General features: G+C 46.2%; 1 protein-coding gene across 1 annotated transcript; it reads left to right on the top strand.

Moving 5' to 3' along the window:
• Window positions 1-6,855: 6,855 nt before the first annotated feature.
• Window positions 6,856-20,803, top strand: LOC122369566. The gene is made up of 4 exons (XM_043344408.1): window positions 6,856-7,173; window positions 7,749-7,853; window positions 19,935-20,019; window positions 20,536-20,803. The coding sequence occupies exons 1-4, from the start codon at window positions 6,999-7,001 to the stop codon at window positions 20,738-20,740; spliced, it is 570 nt and encodes a 189-aa protein (XP_043200343.1). The 5' UTR covers window positions 6,856-6,998; the 3' UTR covers window positions 20,741-20,803.
• The last annotated feature ends 382 nt before the right edge of the window (window positions 20,804-21,185 follow it).

The raw sequence follows: 21,185 nt of genomic DNA, 5'->3' as shown, positions 1-21,185 counted from the left end.
TATACCGTGTGTCAAGTTATAAAAAACGCCGAGTTTGACGCTCTTTGACCTCACTTGACCCTACCATTGCGTTTTTCATCAAAAAGTACAAACTTGATTAAGTTTTGGCATAAACGGAGACATTACAACACAAAACGCTGAAATGAAGCAGATGTCTCCGATACTGTCACTATTAACCCTATTCCTGGCGGGGGGGGGGCCTCAGGAGTCAGGAGCCCCCCTGAGGTTTTTTGGTTATTTTTCCCAAATGCGTTGAGCTAAGAAGCTCAAATTTTCTGACTTTTCCTAAAAGGCTTCTACGCAACATGTCTGAAAATTTTGAGTTGATCTGACCTCAGGTCAGGTCACCAGAGGCGGTTTGGTGACCCTACCTCAGAAAAGTTTGCAATCACGCCAGAGCTAGAGTTTTTGACCGATCAATTTCTTCTCTTCAGGCTTTAGTTAGGGTACCAGTATTTGCAATTTGTATATCTCGGAATTTTGATATCGGTGACCTAAGGTCAGGTCAGTTTCGCGACCTCCCCATTATAAGTCAATGGGGGAAAAATCAACTCCCTGTTTTTACCACTAAAACGGGTCGGAATGGCCCCATATACCATACATGACTTCATATACGATCAACCTTCACTACCTTGAGGTCTGTTTTGCTGTTGGGCAGCTGTGAGGTCATGTGACGTCATCAAAGGTCACCAAAGGGTTTTTGCCAATAACTCCGTACAGGAACAAGATACAGCTGCGCGGATGGTCTCATTGTGTTCTGCTCGTCAAGACGCATCGAATGATATACATGATGACCTCGAGGTCACGTGACCTGAGGTCAACCTTTGACCTTGACCTTTCGAGGTCAACATATACATCATTCGATGCGGATTGACGAGAGGATCACGATGATGCCCTTAGTTTGTTCCTATCTTGACTAATTCGAAAGTTATTCGAGAAAAACTCTCTTCATATCTAGCGTCGCCATTTTGACTTTTTCGACCCCTGTGACGTCATCTTTGACCTGACCTGAAAATGACCTTAGTAAAAATTGTAGATCTTGACCGTGCGTATCCGATGCCGTTTACCGTTTGTCGCTGCGATGTGTAGTTTTTGAGATCTGAAGGGGGGGGGGCCGAATCGGCCCCCCCCGCCAGTTTCTTGTCCCGGCGGAGCCCGCCAGGAATAGGGTTAAAGCTATTAGAAAACAATTTCCCTTCCTTTAGCATCATGATTATCTTTGGTCAACGAAATGTAAAATACGGAGTCCATATCGTGAATCTCGATGAGCGCACATCACGAAAGTTTGAGTGCCGTCGATGCAAACTCTGGATTTTATAGCAGTATAAGTATAAATTCAGTATTATTTTGACGATGTCCCGTTATTCGTGACCTAGTTATTACCCTGAACTGAGATCATTGGAACTCAAAATTATCAAGACAAAAGCAAAATAAATTCTCAAAAAATGTCCCAAGTTTAGTGGCTCTGCGTGCTGCCGTTTTTGCGCTATCTGCTAAAACTTAGCCCGCGCACCACGGGGGGGGGGGGCTAAATACCCCCTACAGTTTTTCTGCAATAACTTCCAAACCGCCAGACGTATCGACGCCAAACTTTCAGTACCTTCGGCTGCATCAATTTGACGCCTTTTGTTATAATATGAACTTCGTAGCTACCATAGGTCGGCCGGAAATGACGTCAGTGACGTCATGTTCGGCCGATTTCGACGCAAAACATTGAACCACGGCAATCGCTCTCAAGAACTCAGCTTTAAAGGGACCCTCCCACCTTCAAAAAAGTTAATGAATCGGCACGAAAGTGATGTCGCTCGGTTCAGAAAGGGCGAAAACGAATATCTACCAAATTTCATCGAAAAATATTCACCGGTTTTCAAGATATTAGACTTTTACTTTTGTTTACTTTTTGGGATCTCCGCTGTTCCTAGCGACTTTATTTGAAAGTGCGGCATTTGTTGCGCGCAAAGCAGCATATACCACCGCGTGCTACCAAACGTTTTAGTAAAAGATTTAAAAAATCGTTAGATCTCCGCTGACGTCACAAATTCTAAGGGGGCATGCCAATGCACTAGCCCCTTAGAATCCGAAAACTGCAAGTTTGAAATTCCATATCTCCGAATTAAAGCATTTGTCGATGTTGTGAGTGCCCAAACCGGTATTTGCAGGCCATGGCCACCAATTTGGCTATCTCAACTCAATACTAATGTTAAGGTGGGAGTGTCCCTTTAAGCTAGATCCAATTTCTTTGCATGAGAGGACTCAAAGTAGACTGCGCTATCAAACTACTATCCCGGATTTTCAAAACTTTGAAAATTTGGAATTTTATGTTTAATAAAATGAAATATTTGTATTTTTATCTTTAAAAAAATTGATTTTTCAAAAAACCAGAATGTATGTGATAGAACACATGCCTATGACTTACTCTAGCAAGTTTTAGCCAAATATCTTCAAAAAATAGCCAAGGTATACGCATCATAGCAAAAAAATTCACAGTTATAAATTTTTGAAATCAAATTTTCAGTAGGTATTCACATCTTATACCAATATAAATAGCACGATCGTGTTTCTGAGCTCAAACTGCATCCGATAGACACCTTTTTTATTGAAAAAATTTAACTTTAAAATTTGACCTTTTTACCTGAAAGTGGCCTGACCTAAGCGAGACACAGGATAGTTGACTAATGCAGGAATAAAGTTTTTGCTGGTTAACCCGCGACCCGATGGGCTATCGGCGGACCCTAACACCCGTAGGGGGGGGGGCGTTTCGGCTCCCCAAGATCTCGGAAATTTACCGGCCGATTTTCAAAACCCAAACGGTGTTCGATAGCGCCACCGGGGAAATACCTTGTGACCAAATTTCATTGACCTAGGTCAAACCGATGACGTCACAGGTCAGGTCAAAGGTCGGATTTCAAGGCATTTCAAGAAATGTGTTGTGAAATCGAGTAAATTGGTAAGTTATTGAAAACCATCGATGGTACATTGTTCGTCAAACAACACATACTTTGCTATCTGAGGTCACTGATACCAGGTCAGGTCACAGAGGTCAGGTCACTGGGGGTCACAATATGAAAGTGTCGTGTGATACATGTTTTATGGTCCATTTTACATGACAAATGGAATTATGTGGGTTAGGCAGCCTTTGGGGCCAGCTTAGGTTACGTTTTGGTGAAGGTCAGGTCAATGTCAGGTCAAATTATGTCAAATTTCAAAGTTGATATTTTTGCATAAAATGGGTATTGATTCGATGCAGCTCGTCACCGGGAGTCTAATGGTGGTCTTTGTTTTGTCCTACGTGGTCTAGAATTGCCAAAAATTGAGTTTGAAAATTTTACGTCATCATTTTTGAACAGTTTTTTTGCTATAACTTGACCAAAAAACGAGATATCGATCTGAAATTTGGTATGTATATAGAAGACGATTGGTACTATCACGTTTATTCCGTTTTTTCGAAACTCAAAAAACTTCCTGTTTTTTTTTTCGGCTAATATTAAAAAGATTTTTTTATTTTTTGGGGTCAAAACTCATAAATTTTTAAAATCCGAGATAGTTGTTAAGTAGCCCTATTAATTCTACACTTTTATGTCTGATCATTTTTCTGTATCTTCAAAGCTGTAGGCCAGACAGCTCTCCTCGCGAAGGTCTTTTTTCGGTCGAAAATGGCAGAACATGGCAGAACCTCCCACCCGAAAAAACGTCTTCCAGCTCTGTTATTACATAGTGGGGCAAAACGCATTACAATTGGCAGAAGTTTGTGCGATAACCACTGAATGCAGGAATGACAACACTTGAATAAACTTCCAAACGGTTATGACATTATGTAACATTCAAAAAGCGTAAGAATATTCGGATAAAAATAATAAACAGGGAAAATGTGCCTTTTCGTCTGTCACGGAAAAATGGCGACGGATCGGAAACTCCGGTCTGGCTCGTTCGAAGGATCGCGAGGATAAGTATAATTGACAACCATCAACTGGAGCTGACGTCGGATGTGCTGGGTTAAAACGAAGCTTAGCCGCTTTGCCCCGGGTGGCCACTTTGCCCCAGTCTCCCCTAAGTAAACTTTATTATCTGTTCGGTCAAGGTCAGGTTATCAGGGGTCATCAAATTACACATTTTCACGAGATGGTTTATTTTGGTGTGTGTGTGTGAATTTACACTTACCTAACACCAACTGCATTTTAAGTCAGATCACATCACTGACATATGACATCATAAGTAGAGATACCAATCGTATTCCGACTTTTGGTATACCGCTAGCAAACCGATACCAACTTGGTATTTGGTAGTCAGCTGTTTTCACGACGGCCATCTGGTACACATTTGCACATCAGGTGCAGATTTGGTCAAATTAGGTTCAGTGTATCTCTTAGTAGCTATGAGCTAGGGCTGCACTCATTGCTTATATCCCTGCCTTGTCATATTATCAGAGAGTATCATCGATTAAAACACTGAAATAAATTCATAAAATAAAGATATTTGCTGTAAAAGAGATTAGGTGCAGATTTGGTCAAATTAGGTGCACTCGCCGGATAACCCGTCGTGAAAACGGCTAGTCCCACTGTTTTTGGTATTTGGCGGTACGAGTATTATGAATCCTCTGTTATGTATAAGAGACTGTGAATTTGGTAAAAGTGGGTATTTTCCTGGTATTCCCAAGTTGGTTTGGCTTCGGTATTTTCCCATTGTTTTTGTTGGTATTTGGTTTAGAATCGGTATCCTGATTTTCCGTAATCGACATCATTAATCATAAGTGAGCCCCTGCACGGTCCTAGAATGTTACAACCTCGCAAATGGCCCCTTATAGTGCCAAAAAAACCTTTTGCAGTGTGTGGATCAAGCCCCCAATGGGCTTCATTATGACTTCATCCGACCGATTGCATGGTGTAAGTGACTTTGACTTGACGTTGATCCGAGGTCAACATCCTATGTTGATCTCAACTAAACACAAAGCATATCATTCAACGGGCCTGACCATGAAAAATGCGATGGTGCCTAAAATCTTAGCACGATCTGTGGCCACTTTTAGCGAGCTAATTTACCCCCCTCCCTCCTAAAAAACGAGCATTTGAGTACCTACTTGACATTACCTGAGAGGTCACGGGTTGACCTGAGACGTTGACGAGACCTTACTATTGGGTATCAGTCGCTGCTTCTCGTAACGGCGCACACGCTCGAGGCTTTAGCTCAATTAGGGGCGAAACGGCGAGGGAAAGGGGGGATTTTTGCTCTGTTCGGCCGAGGCGTATGTAGAAAACAGATAGGTGCAGCTAGGGCTGACAAGATGTGTGGAATAGTTTGTTAACCCGCGCACTGACGGGGGCGCGTAGTGACTAGTAACGGTGCAAAATCGGTTATAACTGAAAAGGATTTCGAGGAAACCAGAGAGAGTTTTACATCTTAGGTATAGTTAGGTTGATTTGGGAAATGCTACAGAAAGTTTCATTGCCGTCAAATTATTCGTTCTTGAATTATCGTGAATAGCTGATGGTAAGGGACATTCAGATGCGCTTTCTCAGTGAATGGTGGGTTAACACGCGCACCGACGGGGGTCTGCGCCAACTTCGTACCGACGGGGGGGGGGGGGCGGATGACCGCCCCCCCCCCTGAGATCTCGAGAACGAAGCAAGATAGCGACAAGCGGTAAACGGCATCGGATACGCACGGACAAGGTCTACAATTTTTACACAGGTCATTTTCAGGTCAGGTCAAAGATGACGTCACAGGGGTCGAAAAAGTCAAAATGGCGGCGCTAGATATGGAGAGAGTTTTTCTCGAATAACTTTTGAATTAGTCAAGATAGGAAAAAACTAAGGGCATCATCGTGATCCTCTCGTCAATCCGCATCGAATGATGTATATATATATATATATATATATATATATATATATATATATATATATATATATATATATATATATATATATATATATATATATATATATATATATATATGTAAATTTGTATATTTCGGTGCTTAGGTCAACCTTTGTTGGTCAAAGGTTGACCTAAGCACCGAAGAAGAAGCTTATCAATGAAAGAAGCGCGATTGTGTTCAATCAGACTTGCCTATTGAATGGATTGCTGCCTAACTATATATATATATATATATATATATATATATATATATATATATATATATATATATATATATATATATATATATATATATATATATATATATATATATATATGTATATATATGTTGACCTCGAAAGGTCAAGGTCAAAGGTTGACCTCAGGTCACGTGACCTCGAGGTCATCATGTATAGCATTCGATGCGTCTTGACGAGCTGAACACAATGAGACCATCCGCGCAGCTGTATCTTGTTCCTGTACGGAGTTATTGGCAAAAAACCTTTGGTGACCTTTGATGACGTCACATGACCTTACAGCTGCCCAACAGCAAAACAGACCTCAAGGTAGTGAAGGTTGATCGTATATGAAGTCATGTATGGTATATGGGGCCATTCCGACCCGTTTTAGTGGTAAAAACAGGGAGTTGATTTTCCCCCATTGACTTATAATGGGGAGGTCGCGAAATTGACCTGACCTTAGGTCACCGACATCAAAATTCCGAGATATACAAATTGTAGCTACTAATAAGCCAGTTATGGTTTTTGCCTCAGTCGCGAGCCCCTAACTCCACTTTACAGTTCTTGGCCCAGCCCATCCACAGCCCATCGATCCGTCATGTTTGAGGGCCCAGCCCAGCCCGTAGCCCAGCCCAGCCCATGGCCCATTGGGCTGGCCCGGCCCATGGCGAACACTGGCTTCTGGTAACCGGTATTTCAATCTACAACGATCGAACCACTGCCACGGCGCGGTGCTAGCACTTCCTTCATTAGCAACTCTATTTTTCCATGTGCACGTGATGCTGCTCATCTGTTATAGATAACCCCAGCGCAGCGTTTAGCATTGCCGGCACAAAAACACCCTCAACACCTCACCGTCGACCAACCAGCCGTCCTCGGGCCCCGACAAAAAGTGGTAACAAACAGCATATGAGGCTGCGTGCGGCCGGCGGCGGCGCAGAGGGCTGCTCGTGGGGCCCGCCCGCACCGCCTTCGCTCCTGATCATGCTGCCCAGCGCGCTGACGCTGGTGGCGGTGCTGTTGGCGGCCTGCTGTTGTCCGTCGTCCGGCGCGGCGCCGGCCGACCAGCAGACGGCCCTCTCAGGTGGGTCCGCCGGACACTGCACACTGCCGGCCGCCCATGGCGTCATCCGAGTCCCTCTGAAGGCATCCGAGCTAGGTCCATTATTCAGAAAATGCGTTTTGCTGCTCTTTATCATATTTCCTCATTCGTGATCATAGTTTCCCGATCCGGGACAATTCACCTAACTGACAACCTAACAAATCCAATGAAATCACATTCACCAGGAAGGACCTTTTGCGGAGCTGGAAGACTGTGTCCCCAATTGCAGTAAAACGAAATAGTGCTATCTTTTTTGAAAGTACCTATATGCTTCTCGTATCCAAATACTGCGACGAAACAAAACGAACCAAATTGTTCCTTCAGTGCAGGCGTTGTTTAACGCTGTATTCACAGGTAACATTCGGACTAGATACATCCTTCTCTGGTATTTAGTGTTGTGCCTTTTCGCAGCAACGTGTTTTGTTAACGTTTTTTGCTGTTGCTTTTCTGTGCAGATGCCGTTAGTTTAATCTTCTCGCTTTCCCGAGTCGTTTTTTCATTATTATATCCCTTTCATATTAAGCATTGATTTAACCCAAATGTATGAATCTTTCCAGATGCCGGCGATCCAGAGGCGCGCTCGTTCCTCATCTACCTATCGACGAGCACGTACAACACGCTTAGCTTCACTACCACCACGGCCTTCTACACTTGCGTCAGCGGTGAGGACCGAGGGACTACGGGGCGAGCTGGGCAGAGCACGGAGCGGCCCGAGAGAGAGAGAGAGAGGGAGAGAGAGAGAGAGGAGAGAGAGAGAGAGAGAGAGAGAGAGAGAGAGAGAGAGAGAGAGAGAGAGAGAGAGAGAGAGAGAGAGAGAGAGAGAGAGAGAGAGAGAGAGAGAGAGAGAGAGAGGAGAGAGAGAGAGGGAGCAGCGTGCAGGCTGGGCGGGCCGGCAGCCGCCGGGTCTGGCTAACTGCGCGGCCTCGCGACACCCGGGGCAGTCTTTGACCGGACGGTCATCCGTGACGGCTTGTAATTCGCGTGCAATTTGCATGCAATGATGCATTAAAAACTAAGTGTCATTGTTTACAATACCAGGAAGGTAATTCAGTGACCCATGTCGGTCGAGCAATGATGAAATTTTTTTGATTAGCATTTAGATTAAAAGCTTTTGACGCTTTTAATGATTACCAGGGATGTCATTGAAGTATGCTTGAAAAGATGTAATTTTATGGCATGTCGAAGGATTAGTGAAACATCGATTTCTTTCTTCAAACAGGCTTTTTCACCAAACAGGCAAACAAACTTTTCACCAATCACCTAACTTTTGATTTCATTTGGTACAAATGCATTGTTAAAAAGAAATAAAAACCAGCACAAAAACATGAAGTGGGAAGTCCTGCTAGACACAGAACATACCTGCACATACTTTGGCTTTGTCAGCGTCGACAAGGTACGATGTGGTATTAAAAATCACTTTTGAAATCCAAAATTTTGCTTGTCTTACCTGACCTTGAACTGACCTTTAGGTAGGTCAAGTTGTTACTAATGCTAAGGGACAAAATAAGTCTGTTATTACCCTCGCCCGCACATGGGGGGGGTGGTTGCCACCCCCCCAGGTAGTCTTTCTGCTCTGCACTCAACATTTTTAGGGCTAGAGGGCTGATTTTTCGTATAGCTGCTCGTCTATCCTTTCTTGATGTTCACTGAAAATTTCAAGTTTCTGTGATTTTTGGTTTCGGAGATATGACCTTGTTTTTCAGGTCATGCCATGACCCAAATGGCCAATTCTCAACATCTTGCGTTTGCTATGGGCCTTGTGAGCTTTTGACACCCTGATTTCGGCCTTTTTTGCCAGTCTTACCTCCCACCTATCATGGAACATGTTGTTCGACGATGTACAGATGTCAAGGTCAAGGTCAAGGTCAACCTAGGTCATCTAAGATAATTGCGTTTTAGGCAAGCTGAATTTACTTTTTGTGAAGTTTTTTGACTGCATTGTTGGTAAAAGCTTCTCAGATCATGATTTCATGTAATATGGACCCAAAAACAATCGGTGCACACACCAGTATACACACAGACACACACAGACATACAAACACATATAATTGACCTTGACCTAACTTGACCTGAAATGACCTCAGCAGCAAAATTCTGGTCGGGTAGTGTGACAAAGAGGTTCTAGCTGGCTTGGCACCAGAAAACAGCATCGTCATCGGTATTTGATAAGCAGCGCACTTGATATCCAACGGTGACCCAAAACAGCAACATTTTTTAGTTTGACCTGACCTGGAAGGTCAGTGACTGACCTGAGAAGGTAAAACTGGATATCATTGGATTCGTCTCTTCCCAAAGAATCTTTTTGGTCTTTACTGCTAAGCTCTATCTCCAACAGGAACGAAATGGCGCGGGGGGGGGTGGCAACCACCCCCCCCCATGTGCGTTCTAGGATGGGAAAATGGCATGTGCGGGCGAGGGTTAAATCTTACTTTCAACATATGTTAATCGACCTGGAAAACTTTGCATCAATGTGATATTCAGTGACAAGAGCTTTGGTTACCTTTTGATAGAACAATTTTAGGACGTTGATTTTATAAGTGTCGTCTTCTTTTTCGGCGAAATGCTCCGAATGAAATTCGATTTGTTTTGTTTTTATTCAAAAGAGATTTGGCTCCAAGTAGCTTTTCGACTTTGCACGTGTTTTAGCCAGCAAAAAGGGCAAAAACTGAACCGGGCAAATTGAACCGGCAAAAACTACGGTTTTTCGCGATATTTGCGAAAAACCGCAGGGGGGTGGTGGTGTTCAAACACCCTCCCCCCGGCCCGGCGCGGGTTAACCCTCACCGGCCGAGGGGGGGGGGGCGGCACATGGTTTTTTTCGCGAATGCTCCAAACCCTCTGATGATAGAGACCTAAAACTTGGCATACCTGACCTTTGATTGAAGTCAGATCTTTTGAAACCAACCGTATTTTCGGGTCAGGTCAGGTCACTGACCTATGACGTCATAAGTGAACCTCTGCACGGTCTTCAGATGTCGCAACTTCGCAACGCCCTCACTGCCAGAGGAGCTTTCACAGGGAAATGAAACTTGCAGGATCTAGTATCCATTACGAGTCTCACAACTTGTATATCTCGGATTTTCCCTTAAGGTCATATGAGGTCAGGTAATTTTCGTGACCTCACCATTATAAGTCAATGGGAAAATGAAAACTGTTATTCTAGCGTCGGGAACGATCTCCAACATCTCAAGCACACAGAATCGTGATTTGATGCACTCCTTGCAAGGTTAGATGCGTCACTTTTGCAATGTTGACCTTGCATGACGTTATTTATGACGTCATAAAGATCATATTAGTTTTTCGTCAATAACTCCCGACCAAATTGAGCTAGCGAGTCGGGAAAGTCACCACTGGACTCAAGAAGACCTGCCGAATCGAATGATATGCAACATGACTGCTTTCGACCAGCTTCGTGACCTGGGGGCGCTTACCTGACCGTGACCTGAGGTCAACACCCTAAGTTGACCCGACCCAAACAAAAAGTATATCATTTGACGCGCCTGAGCGAGGCGAACACGATGCTGCCAAAATCGTGGCTTTGTGGCCGTTTATTTTTGCAAAGTTATTCACCAAAAACTGAACCGTACCTTGGGGCACTTGACCTGACCTCAGAGGTCACCGGTTGACCTAGGACCTTAAAATCGGGTACCAATCTCTGCGTCTCGTAACGGCGCACACGCTCGTTCATAAGCGGCGGAACGATTTGAGACAAGGGGGGGGGGGGCACCAGCTCAAGGAGCCAAACCTAGGGTACCCCCAAATCCTGTTTTCTCATCGGATTTAGGCCACTTATTTTTCGTCACAGCCTGACACGATGATTTTTTTTTTACTAACCAAAAATTGCAGTTCACCCCCGTATGTGTGGTTAACTTTAACCCTCGCCGGCACAGGGCGAGGGTTAGGACCGTAGGTGATGCACCCCCCTAAGGTTTTTCGCGAATAACTCGGGTAAAAAGCGGCCGATCGCGACGAAACTTTCAGTACCCTCGCATTGATCAATTTTACACCTACCCTGAAAATTTCATGACCCTGACCCCAATGACCTTTGACCTGTGACCTCATTTCTGTGACCATGTTTGGCCGAAATCGCGGTTCGGCGCATGTCTGCTCGCATTAGCCGCGCGTTTGCAAGCTTTTCGTGGTTTCAAACGTTCAAACATGTGATTTGATGTTGCTCCCATGCATTAGGGTGGGTGTCAAGGTTACCTGAAGGTCAGGTCAGGTCATTGACCTTTGGTGACCTCCGGTGACCTCGGTTCACTTTTTCGAGTTTTACATGTTTCTAGGCTAGTTTTTGGAGCTGAATTCGAATTTAGCAACCATTTGAACATTTACGAAGTAGTTTTGGTGCCTTCGTAACATGTTACGAAGCTGCCAGAGGCGGTTGACACGTATTACGAATACCCGTCACAACCCCTACCGGTTGACCTGACCTGACCTGACCCGACCTGGTCTAAATGCTGAAAGACAGCATCTATGATCAAAACTAACGCGATATTCGTGATCAGCACCCCGGAAAACCACAGAGCAGCCACACTTTACGACTTTCTAACAGGTCCCGATTTCCCGGTTTTCGGGTCATTGACCTGACCTGGAAGGTCACCCGATGACCTAGGACCTTAAAATTAAATAAAATTGATCCTCTCAAGTACCTATGTGTTTGTCTCTTCCTTATTCTCGTTTGATAAATTCCATTAATCCTACATGTATCAAATTACCAAGAAGCCATCGCAGTTCTTATCAGCGGCGAATCCCAGGGGGAGGTCACATGGGTCATGACTTTGGGCCTGGGGTCACCACGTGCCTGCCAGGAGCACCACAGGCCTGACAGCCGACAGGGGCACCACAGGCCTGCCAGGGGTACCACAGGCCTAGCAGGGGCACCACGGGCCTGTCAGTGGCACCACAGGCCTGTCAGGAGCACCATCGGCCTAGCAAAAGCACTACAGGTCTTCCAGGGGCACCACAGACCTGCCAGGGGCACCAGAGGCCTGCCAGGGGCACTATTGGCTTCGCAGGGGAACCACCGGCCTCGCAAGGGCACCATGGGCCTGTCAAAGGCACCACAAGCCTGTCGTTGGCACTTAAGGATTGTCAGGGGCACTACAAACCTGTCAAGGGCACCTGCGTTCTAACAGGGGCACCACAGGCTCGCCAGGGGCACCACAGACCTGCCAAAGCCCAGGGCTAGCAAGGACACCACATGCCTGTCAGGGGCACCACGGGCCTGTCAGGGCACATGGGCACCTAAGTCATGTGCAGGGCCCACCGTAGGCTTGTCAGGGGGCAGGGTAGGTAGGTACCACAGTCTTTCCAGGGGCACCAGCAGCCTAGCAGGGGCACCAGTCATCACACGACTAACCAAAAATAAAGAAAATAAAAACTGAAAATAGGGCACCACCAAAATTAAGTGGCCGAAATCCGTTGAGGTTTTAATTTTGGGCATAGGTAGGGGCACCACTTCGATTCATGACTCTCCCCTTAGAGTTTTCCCGAATCCGCACCTGGTACTAATGCATCAAATTTAAGGGGGGCACCTTGCTATTGGTGCCCCCTTGCAGAATTCAAGGGGGGGCACGGTGCCCCGGTGCCCCCCCCGTTCCGCCGCCTATGCGCTCGTTTTTTCCGCGACGCGCTATCCCCACTAGGGGCTTAACGGCGAGGGGGGTCGTACCCGCCCCCCCCCCTCGGCCGGCGCGTATGTAGAAAACCAATAGGTTCGGCGAGGGTTAACCCGCGCACCGACGGGGGGCGGATATTCGTCCCCCTGAGTTTTTTCGCGAAGCCGTGAAATTTGGTACGAATATTCTCTAATCAATTTTACACATGTTGTGCAAGTTTGAACCTCCTAACTTTTAAGGTCAGGTCACCAGGTCACTTTGAATGACCCAAGCTCAAGTCACTTTTTTCACTTTGTCACCGTGCCAGAGCTACAGTAGATGTCGGAGGCCTTTGAAAGTCGCAGGATGTTATTAGGTCATTAGTAGCTACAATTTGTTTATCTCGGAATTTTGATATCGATGATCTAAGGTCAGGTCAATTTCTCGACCTCCCCATTATTACGAGCGAGCGAGCGCAGCGAGCGAGCGAGTTCATACTGAATTAAGGGGAAATCCTGAGTATGAGCGGCCGGCCGGCCAGCCGGCCGACCGTGGGGACGCTCTTCAAAAGCGTCTTCAGTCTTCAAAAGCTAATTTCTTAGGAACCGGACATCCGATTGACAAGCGGTCTTCTTTACTGAATGTCACTTGGACGTAAAAGTTCTGTGGTGTGATGGCCACCATGCGTTCTTGCCAACCACCGCACGTGGCGCGTGGTTAAGTTGGACATTTTTTAAGAACCCCCAAAATTGCAACCTCAATAACGGCACAATGGTTGGGCCGATTGAATTGAAACTCGGTACACAGTTAGGTCTCCATCAGATAATTCATCTGCATGTGTTAAGGTTGGGGTGCTACTGCACGTGCGCACGTGCAGGGGGCGCTCCCAGATCTCGAGAACGGCTGGGCCGATTGCGCTTAAATTTGGTACACGGTTGGGGACCAGTTAATTGGGTGCCGTGCAAAAGTCAGTTTGGACCCCGCTTGCACGTGCGCACGTGCAGAATGCCGCTTCCAGATCTCAGGAACGGCTGGGCCGATTGCGCTCAAATTTGGCACACCGCTAGCGACCGGTTAGAAGGGTGCTTTGCACAAGCCCGTTGGAAGTAGGTACCCTCTCGCCCTTGCGCACGTGCAGGGCTCACTATCTCGCTCGCTCGTTCTTCGCCCAAAAGGCGTTTTACTGGTAAGTCAATGGGGGAAAAATCAACTCCCTGTTTTTACCACTAAAACGGGTCGCAATGGCCCCATATACCATACATGACTTCATATAAGATCAACCTTCACTACCTTGAGGTCGGTTTTGCTGTTGGGCAGCTGTAAGGTCATGTGACGTCATCAAAGGTCACCAAAGTTTTTTTGCCAATAAATGCGTACAGGAACAAGATACAGCCACGCAGATGGTCTCATTGTGTTCAGCTCGTCAAGACGCATCGAATGATATACATGATGACCTCGAGGTCACGTGACCTGAGGTCAACCTTTGACCTTGACTTTTCGAGGTCAACATATATATATTATTCGATGCGGATTGACGAGAGGATCACGATGATGCCCTTAGTTTGTTCCTATCTTGACTAATTCGAAAGTTATTCGATAAAAACTCTCTCCATATCTAGCGCCGCCATTTTGACTTTTTGACCCCTGTGACGTCATCTTTGACCTGACCTGAAAATGGCCTTAGCGAAAATTGTAGACCTTGTCCGTGCGTATCCGATGCCGTTTACCGCTTGTCGCTATCTTGCTTCGTTCTCGAGATCTCAGGGGGGGGGGCGGTCATCCGCCCCCCCGTCGGTTCTAAGTTGACGCAGACCCCCGTCGGTTCGCGGGTTAATACGTTTCTACTTACCTAAACAATAGAGTAGTACGGCTGAATACGGAATATTAAATGCAATATCTATGCAAAGGAAACTCATCAACAAGTGACAAGCAAAGTGGGGCGTTTTACAACACCCGTATTGTAAAACGTCCCGTTTGCAGATGTTTTGGCAAAAACTCATTCTTGCTGGAATGCAACATCCGAGTGCCTTGCATATTTTTTTTTGTTCAATAGTCGGAAGATAAGACTTTAACAAAATACCTAATGACGTATGGTGAAATAACCAGTTTAGGGGTGACACACCGTTTTTCCTTAAGGGAAAACGGTGTGAAACGGTGTGTCACCTCAGCGTCTCCTCGGTCTTGCACTGTTCTCCCCCAACAATGTTATTCCTCACAGGGGCGGATCCAGCCGATCCGTTTGGGGAGGGCAAAAGTTTCCCGATCCATACGACGTTCCCAACCACCGCAGCACCGTCGGAAGGTAAGTTAGGAGGGGTGGGGTGAAATTTTTATTAATTAGCACCTCTGGAGGTTTTGGACCACGTTTATTTTTCAAAGTGCTTATCATCGATTTATGAAAGCAAAGAACTGCTGGAACTATACAGCTCTCTCTCTCTCTCTCTCTCTCTCTCTCTCTCTCTCTCTCTCTCTCTCTCTCTCTCTCTCTCTCTCTCTCTCTCTCTCTCTCTCTCTCTCTCTCTCTCTCTCTCTCTCTCGAAGTTATTCGAAATGTCTGCAAATTGTGCTCCTCAAATAATTACAACATAAAGCCGCGGCTAGTTTTTTTCACTGAATGATGTTTTTTAGTCTAAACACCATCCTCAGCGTCTCAAACCACTTTTCTGGATCCTCAGTGGACCTTTGACAGCCCTACTGGCCCTCCTAGAAAACCGACCCCTGGAAACCGACGCAATGGAGGCCCCTCAACAGACTCGCATCACTCCTCCGACTGAACGAGCTCTCCGACCAGGGTCGGTCGCTCCAAGACTCCCTTGAGGGTCCCTCCAAGATTACTTTACTCCCCGGTCTCTCAGAAGTAACTGAAGGTTTTCAGAAAGCAGTGTAGGCTCGAAAGTCTTTTGTTTGGCTCTGAAAGATCGGCATCGGACCCAAAAAGCCTGTATCGAGGTCATCAAAAGCCGAGGTGGAGACCACAGGAGGCGATGTTTGGCCAAAGCAGTCGTGAGCCGGTGTGGAGGACTGGATTGAGGGAAGGGCAGGAGTCTCGGTTTGGGTCTTCAGAGTCAAGCGTTAGGACCCCAAAAGAATGTGTGGGGCTCTTGGGCTCTTGGAGGCAGATAGGCCCTGGAGTGTGCACGTCGTCCAAGGAGCCAACAAATTCGGCTGGTGGCCACTGGACCCGGTTCTAAGAAGCCGCTTGGGACCCAATTTTAATGGGTCGTTGGTCCCATGAATCGGTATGTGGGCGTTGTAGAGTCGTTGTAGGGCCCACAAGTTCCGCCTTTGGTATCCCCAGAGGCCTGCGACAGAGGCACCAAGAGCGGATAAAGTGCCTCAACAAGCCGACATAAGACATGGGAATCAGTGTGGAATCTCATTAGCCTACATGAGCTCTCAGAGTCTTTCTTTAAGGCTCTCAAAGGTTGTTGTGAAGAGTGGACCCTCAATCTGAAATTTTCACGCGGCCAGTATTTGTCTGAATAGCTCCAATCGTAAAATATGCTCCATTTCAAGGTTTTTGTGTTGTTTCACCTCAATTAAAGACGAATTCGGTGCTTGATTGCTGAAAAAGCACTTAGGTCGGGTCAGCTGAGGTCAAATGAGGTCAAACTACGATTTTGCTAATAACTTCGCACACCATGAGGCTAAAGTTTCACTAAAAATGATGTCATTGTGATCCTTGCGATCAGCCGAATTGGATAATACGCGGTATGATGCAATTTGTTTAGCATGAACTAAATTAATTAATAGTTCACTTCAAAATTAGGAAAATTTTAAGTAAGCCTTAACTTGTGGCAAAGTATATCATTCAATGCGCACGGACGTGCTGAGCTCACTGTTGCCTTTATTTTTGCTCTATCTTAACCCGCGCATGACTTGGGGGGGGGGGGGCTCTCCAGAGCCCCCTCCCGTTTTTCAGCAATATCTTCTAAACCGTTTAACGGATCAATACGAAAATTACTGTACCTTCAGCACCATTAGTTTGACACCTTGTGTCAAAATTTCAACTTTCTAGCTACCGTAGTTTGGCTAGAAATGACGTCAGAGTGACGTCATATCGGCCGATGTTGAGGCAAAACATTGAATTACTGCAAACGCTCTCAAGAGCTCAGTTTTAAAGTTAGATCCAATTTCTTAGTACATGAGTGGAAAAAAATACACGTCGCTATTAAACTACTATCTCGAATTCTCAATATTTTGAAAATATGTATTTATAATAATAACAGAAAATATTTTCTGATTTTTCAAAAAGTTATTGATTTTGTCGCAAAAATCAGAACATATGTGATAGAACACACACTGATAAAGTACTCCAGCAAGTTTTAGCATGATATCGTCAAAAATAGCCAAGTTATTTGCTTTTTTGTCAAAATTTTACAATTATATATTTTTGAAAGCCATTTTTTAGTACGTGTTGATATCGTAGAGCAATATAAATGGCACCATCGTGTTCCTGAGCTAAAACTGCATCTGATAGTCACCTTTTAGTTGTTAAATTTGATTTTCAAATTTTGACCTCTACCGACCTGAAAGTTACCTGATCTCCGATATATTCAGCTGAAAATGACCTAAAATGACACAGACGACATTGTTTTCGAGAGTTCCGTGTAAAATGAACCATAAAACATGCGTCACGTGACCGATACATGATATACAATTTTCGTGACTTAGGATGACCTGGCCTTGACCTGAAAAATTCCAAGTAAATGTTCGGTACCCTAAGGGTATCTAAGGCTCAAGGAGTGCGTAAACCAAAAATGAGCCTGATCGGACTTCTCAGCCGGCGCGGCGGTCAGAGCCTAAATTGAGAAGAAGCAAATATGCTGATAATTTTTACATTGACCTGACCTTTGACGTCATCGGTGAACTCGAGGTAAGCGAAAATGGGTTTTGTTTGCTCGACAGTTTTTCCAGCGCTATTAGACGCCGTTTTAATTTTGACGATCGGCTCAGTAGTTTCGGAGTTAGGATGGGGGGGGGGGGGCTCTGGAGAGCCCTCTCCCTCAGTCACTAGCGTTATGGAAAATACCTAAGTCATGCTCGGGTTAACCCTCGCCGGCCGAGGGGGGGGGGGCGGGTGCCGCCCCCCATAGGGTTTTTTCGCGATAGCTCCGAACACGCTGGAGATAGAGAGCTGAAACTTGGCATACCTGACCTTTGATCCAAGCCGCATCTTTTGAAACCAACCGCATTTTTGGGTCAGGTCAGGTCACTGACCTATGACGTCATAAGTGAACCTCTGCACGGTCTTCAGATGTCGCAACTTCGCAACGCCCTCACTGCCAGAGGAGAGGTCACAGGGAAATGAAACTTGCAGGATCTAGTATCCATTATGAGTCCCACAACTTGTATATCTCGGATTTTTCCTAAAGGTCATATGAGGTCAGGTCATTTTCGTGACCTCACCATTATAAGTCAATGGGGAAAAATGAAAACTGCTATTCTGGCGCCGGGAACGATCTCCAACTATCTCAAGCACACAGAATCGTGATTTTATGCACTCCTTGCAAGGTTAGATGCGTCACTTTTGCAATGTTGACCTTGCGTGACGTCATTTATGACGTCATCAAGGTCATATTAGTTTTTCGTCAATAACTCTTGATCAAATTGAGCTAGCGAGTCGGGAAAGCCACCAATGGACTCAGGAAGACCTGCCGAATCGAATGATATGCGACATGACCCCTTTCGACCAGCTTCGTGACCTGGGGGTGCTGACCTGACCTTGACCTGAGGTCAACACCCCAAGTTGACCTGACCCGGACAAAAAGTATATCATTCGACGCGCCTGAGCGAGACGAACACGATGCTGCCAAAATCGGCGCTCTGCGGCCGTTTTTTGCGAAGTTATTCACCAAAAACTGAACCGTACCTTGGGGCACTTGACCTGACCTCAGAGGTCACCGGTTGACCTAGGACCTTAAAATCGGGTACCAATCTCTGCGTCTCGTAACGGCGCACACGCTCGTTTTTTCCGCGACGCGCTAGCTCCACCAGGGGCGAAACGGCGAGGGGGGGTCGTACCCGCCCCCCCCCCCTCGGCCGGCGCGTATGTAGAAAACCAATAGGTCCGGCGAGGGTTAATTAGATCAAAAGTTAGAAGCGAAAAACTTTTGTCCTGTTTTAGCGAAATTTTTACATTTATACCTCCACCCCTCTAAATATTGGCCTAAAGCAACCAAATTTGCACACGGGCGAGATCTCCTATGGACCCACCTACCCTGTAAATTAACGGTTTCTAAGTGCCATAGGAGCCAATCGCCGGGGGGGGGGGGGTCGTACCAACCCTGGCCCCTGCCACCCCCCTGGCCGTCTGCGTTATGAAAAAGGCCCTGGCCTGGCGAGGGTTAAATAATAGAAGTGCCTTTAGCAATGATAGGTTTTTGCACGTGCACGCATTCTTTAAATGACATTATACATTCATCGATGTTTTTTTCTTTCTTATGGTGAAAACCGTATGTCTTCAGCTGCATTTTACTCTGAGGTATTACTGTTTTTCCAAGAGACCACCTAAACCTGTGGCGCACCATAAAAGAGGAGCCGGGCAATAGACAAAATCGAGTGCCAGCGCGAAGTAATCAGAGCTCAGTAGCTCATTGTCATATCTCACTAGCTCATAGCTCACAGCTCATTGTCATATCGCCATGCTTGACCGCCATTCGCCGCTTAAGCTCATTTTCCCCAGTTGGGCTGGCGCCGCGCGCCGTGTCCACTCCCTTGGGTGCCCCTGGACGCTGCCTGTCCGCGATGTCGGCGCCCCCTTCTGAAATCGACGACACCACCGACATATCATATGTAGGAAGTCTGCAGTCGTTTCAATTACTTAAAAAATATCCTGATCTTAGCAGACCTTTTTCCTCCCACGAACTGACCTCTGAGGGTCTCGCGCCGCGCTTACACGCGCTTTCGGCCATTGTGCGGCGCCTTTTTATGGTGCACCACAGGTTAAGGCGCTGTAACCACCACAGGTTTTGTGCTGCTTTGAAAGATGAGACAATTGAGAATGACCTCGACGGTCAGCTCAGCACAGCCACAAGCTGGTGTCATTTTGCGACTTACACGCAGTTAGCCCTCATTCTCAAATTCTCCTCCAGATAGTTCACTATGATGTATGTCGTAACATCATTTTCCGCTTCTTTCCAGCCGCTGCCACTACTGCTTGCACAGGAAAGCGCAGAAAGCGGCGACAGCTGTTCAAATCTGCAGATCTCGGAGAACCAGAAACAGGGTATGTGTCCCGCGAATCTGTTTTTTCTTTGCTCATTTGCATAAAAACAAGTATCAAAATTTCCGGGAAAATTCAGATAAGCACGTCCATAGACACTCCATATAGAATACTGGCACGTCTCAGTTGCATTACTATGAGTGATATTACATGTATTGGGAAAGCATTGGTGCACAACTCGTTTCTTTTTACCTCCAGAACTGCTCTGCTGTCACAATGTTCACCAGCCCAATCTCTGTCTGTCATAACCTCAGAGTCGCTGTCCTGATGCCTGCCTTGTGAATCAGACCTGATACGCTTTTCCATCACGCACTGGACCCTTCTCGGATTGTGCGACGTGCGGCCCTTTCTGTAACCATGTCATCCTCCAGTAGCCTAATCCATTCTCCCGTCTGACCGTCATAGAACCCGTCGAACCCCTATGGAACCCATTCTGATCATCTGTCTACCGTCCCCTGACTTTCTGTTCTTTCATACCAACCCTCTCAAGTCACATCATCTCTTCCGGCCCTGTTGCAGAATCTACCAACCAGACATTCTCTCGTCTCTACACCCCGTGGAGCCGGAGCCGGGCGCCGACCGCGTCGGTCGCGCTCCCGTTCTCCAGGTGACCAGCACGGTGACCTCGACGCTGACTCTGACCTCGACCACGGTCAACTCGGCCACCACGGTGTCCGTGTCACTGCTCTGTGCCGACCCGCTCAGTCTGCTGCCCAACTGCTGATCGCCGCCACTAGTCGCTTGTTTTGTATTGTTGTTATTTATTCTAATAAATTGTTTATCTATATTGCGCCTTTATCAGACCTCATCCCAAAGATTCTATAATTAGGTCCTAGCGTCAAGACTCATCACCATTGTAGTCGCATAATTTCATAACGATGGGATTTTCGTGAGCATTTTTTATGACTGATTTCAATGAACACATGTCGGGTTTTCACAGGCATTCTGGCTTAGAAAACAGATTCCGTCTGCCGGTCAAAATTGTTGAATTGTTTCAATACAAATGATACAAAAATCCCTGCCGCTTGTGTGCGTGTGTGTGTGGGTGTGTGTGTGTGTGTGTGTGGGGGGGGGGGAGAATAGTTGCACTCTCGATTCTCAACCGAAGTCTCATGAACCGATAAATTCGTGGAGATAACCTCACACTGCAGCTTGTAGCGTAAAAAGGG

The sequence above is a fragment of the Amphibalanus amphitrite genome, unplaced genomic scaffold, assembly GCF_019059575.1.
Source record: "Amphibalanus amphitrite isolate SeventyFive unplaced genomic scaffold, NRLGWU_Aamphi_draft 001049F_arrow, whole genome shotgun sequence".
NCBI lineage: Eukaryota > Metazoa > Arthropoda > Thecostraca > Balanomorpha > Balanidae > Amphibalanus > Amphibalanus amphitrite.
Note: the sequence above shows the minus strand (reverse complement) of the source record. Positions and strands in the feature narration are given on the sequence as shown.

Excerpts from the sequence above, each read along its gene's own strand:
- LOC122369566 (XM_043344408.1), top strand. The coding sequence starts at position 6,999 with ATGAGGCTGCGTGCGGCCGGCGGCGGCGCAGAGGGCTGCTCGTGGGGC. Across the intron at positions 7,174-7,748 it reads CCAGCAGACGGCCCTCTCAG|ATGCCGGCGATCCAGAGGCG; the intron begins GTGGGTCCGCCG and ends GAATCTTTCCAG. Across the intron at positions 7,854-19,934 it reads CTTCTACACTTGCGTCAGCG|CCGCTGCCACTACTGCTTGC; the intron begins GTGAGGACCGAG and ends GCTTCTTTCCAG.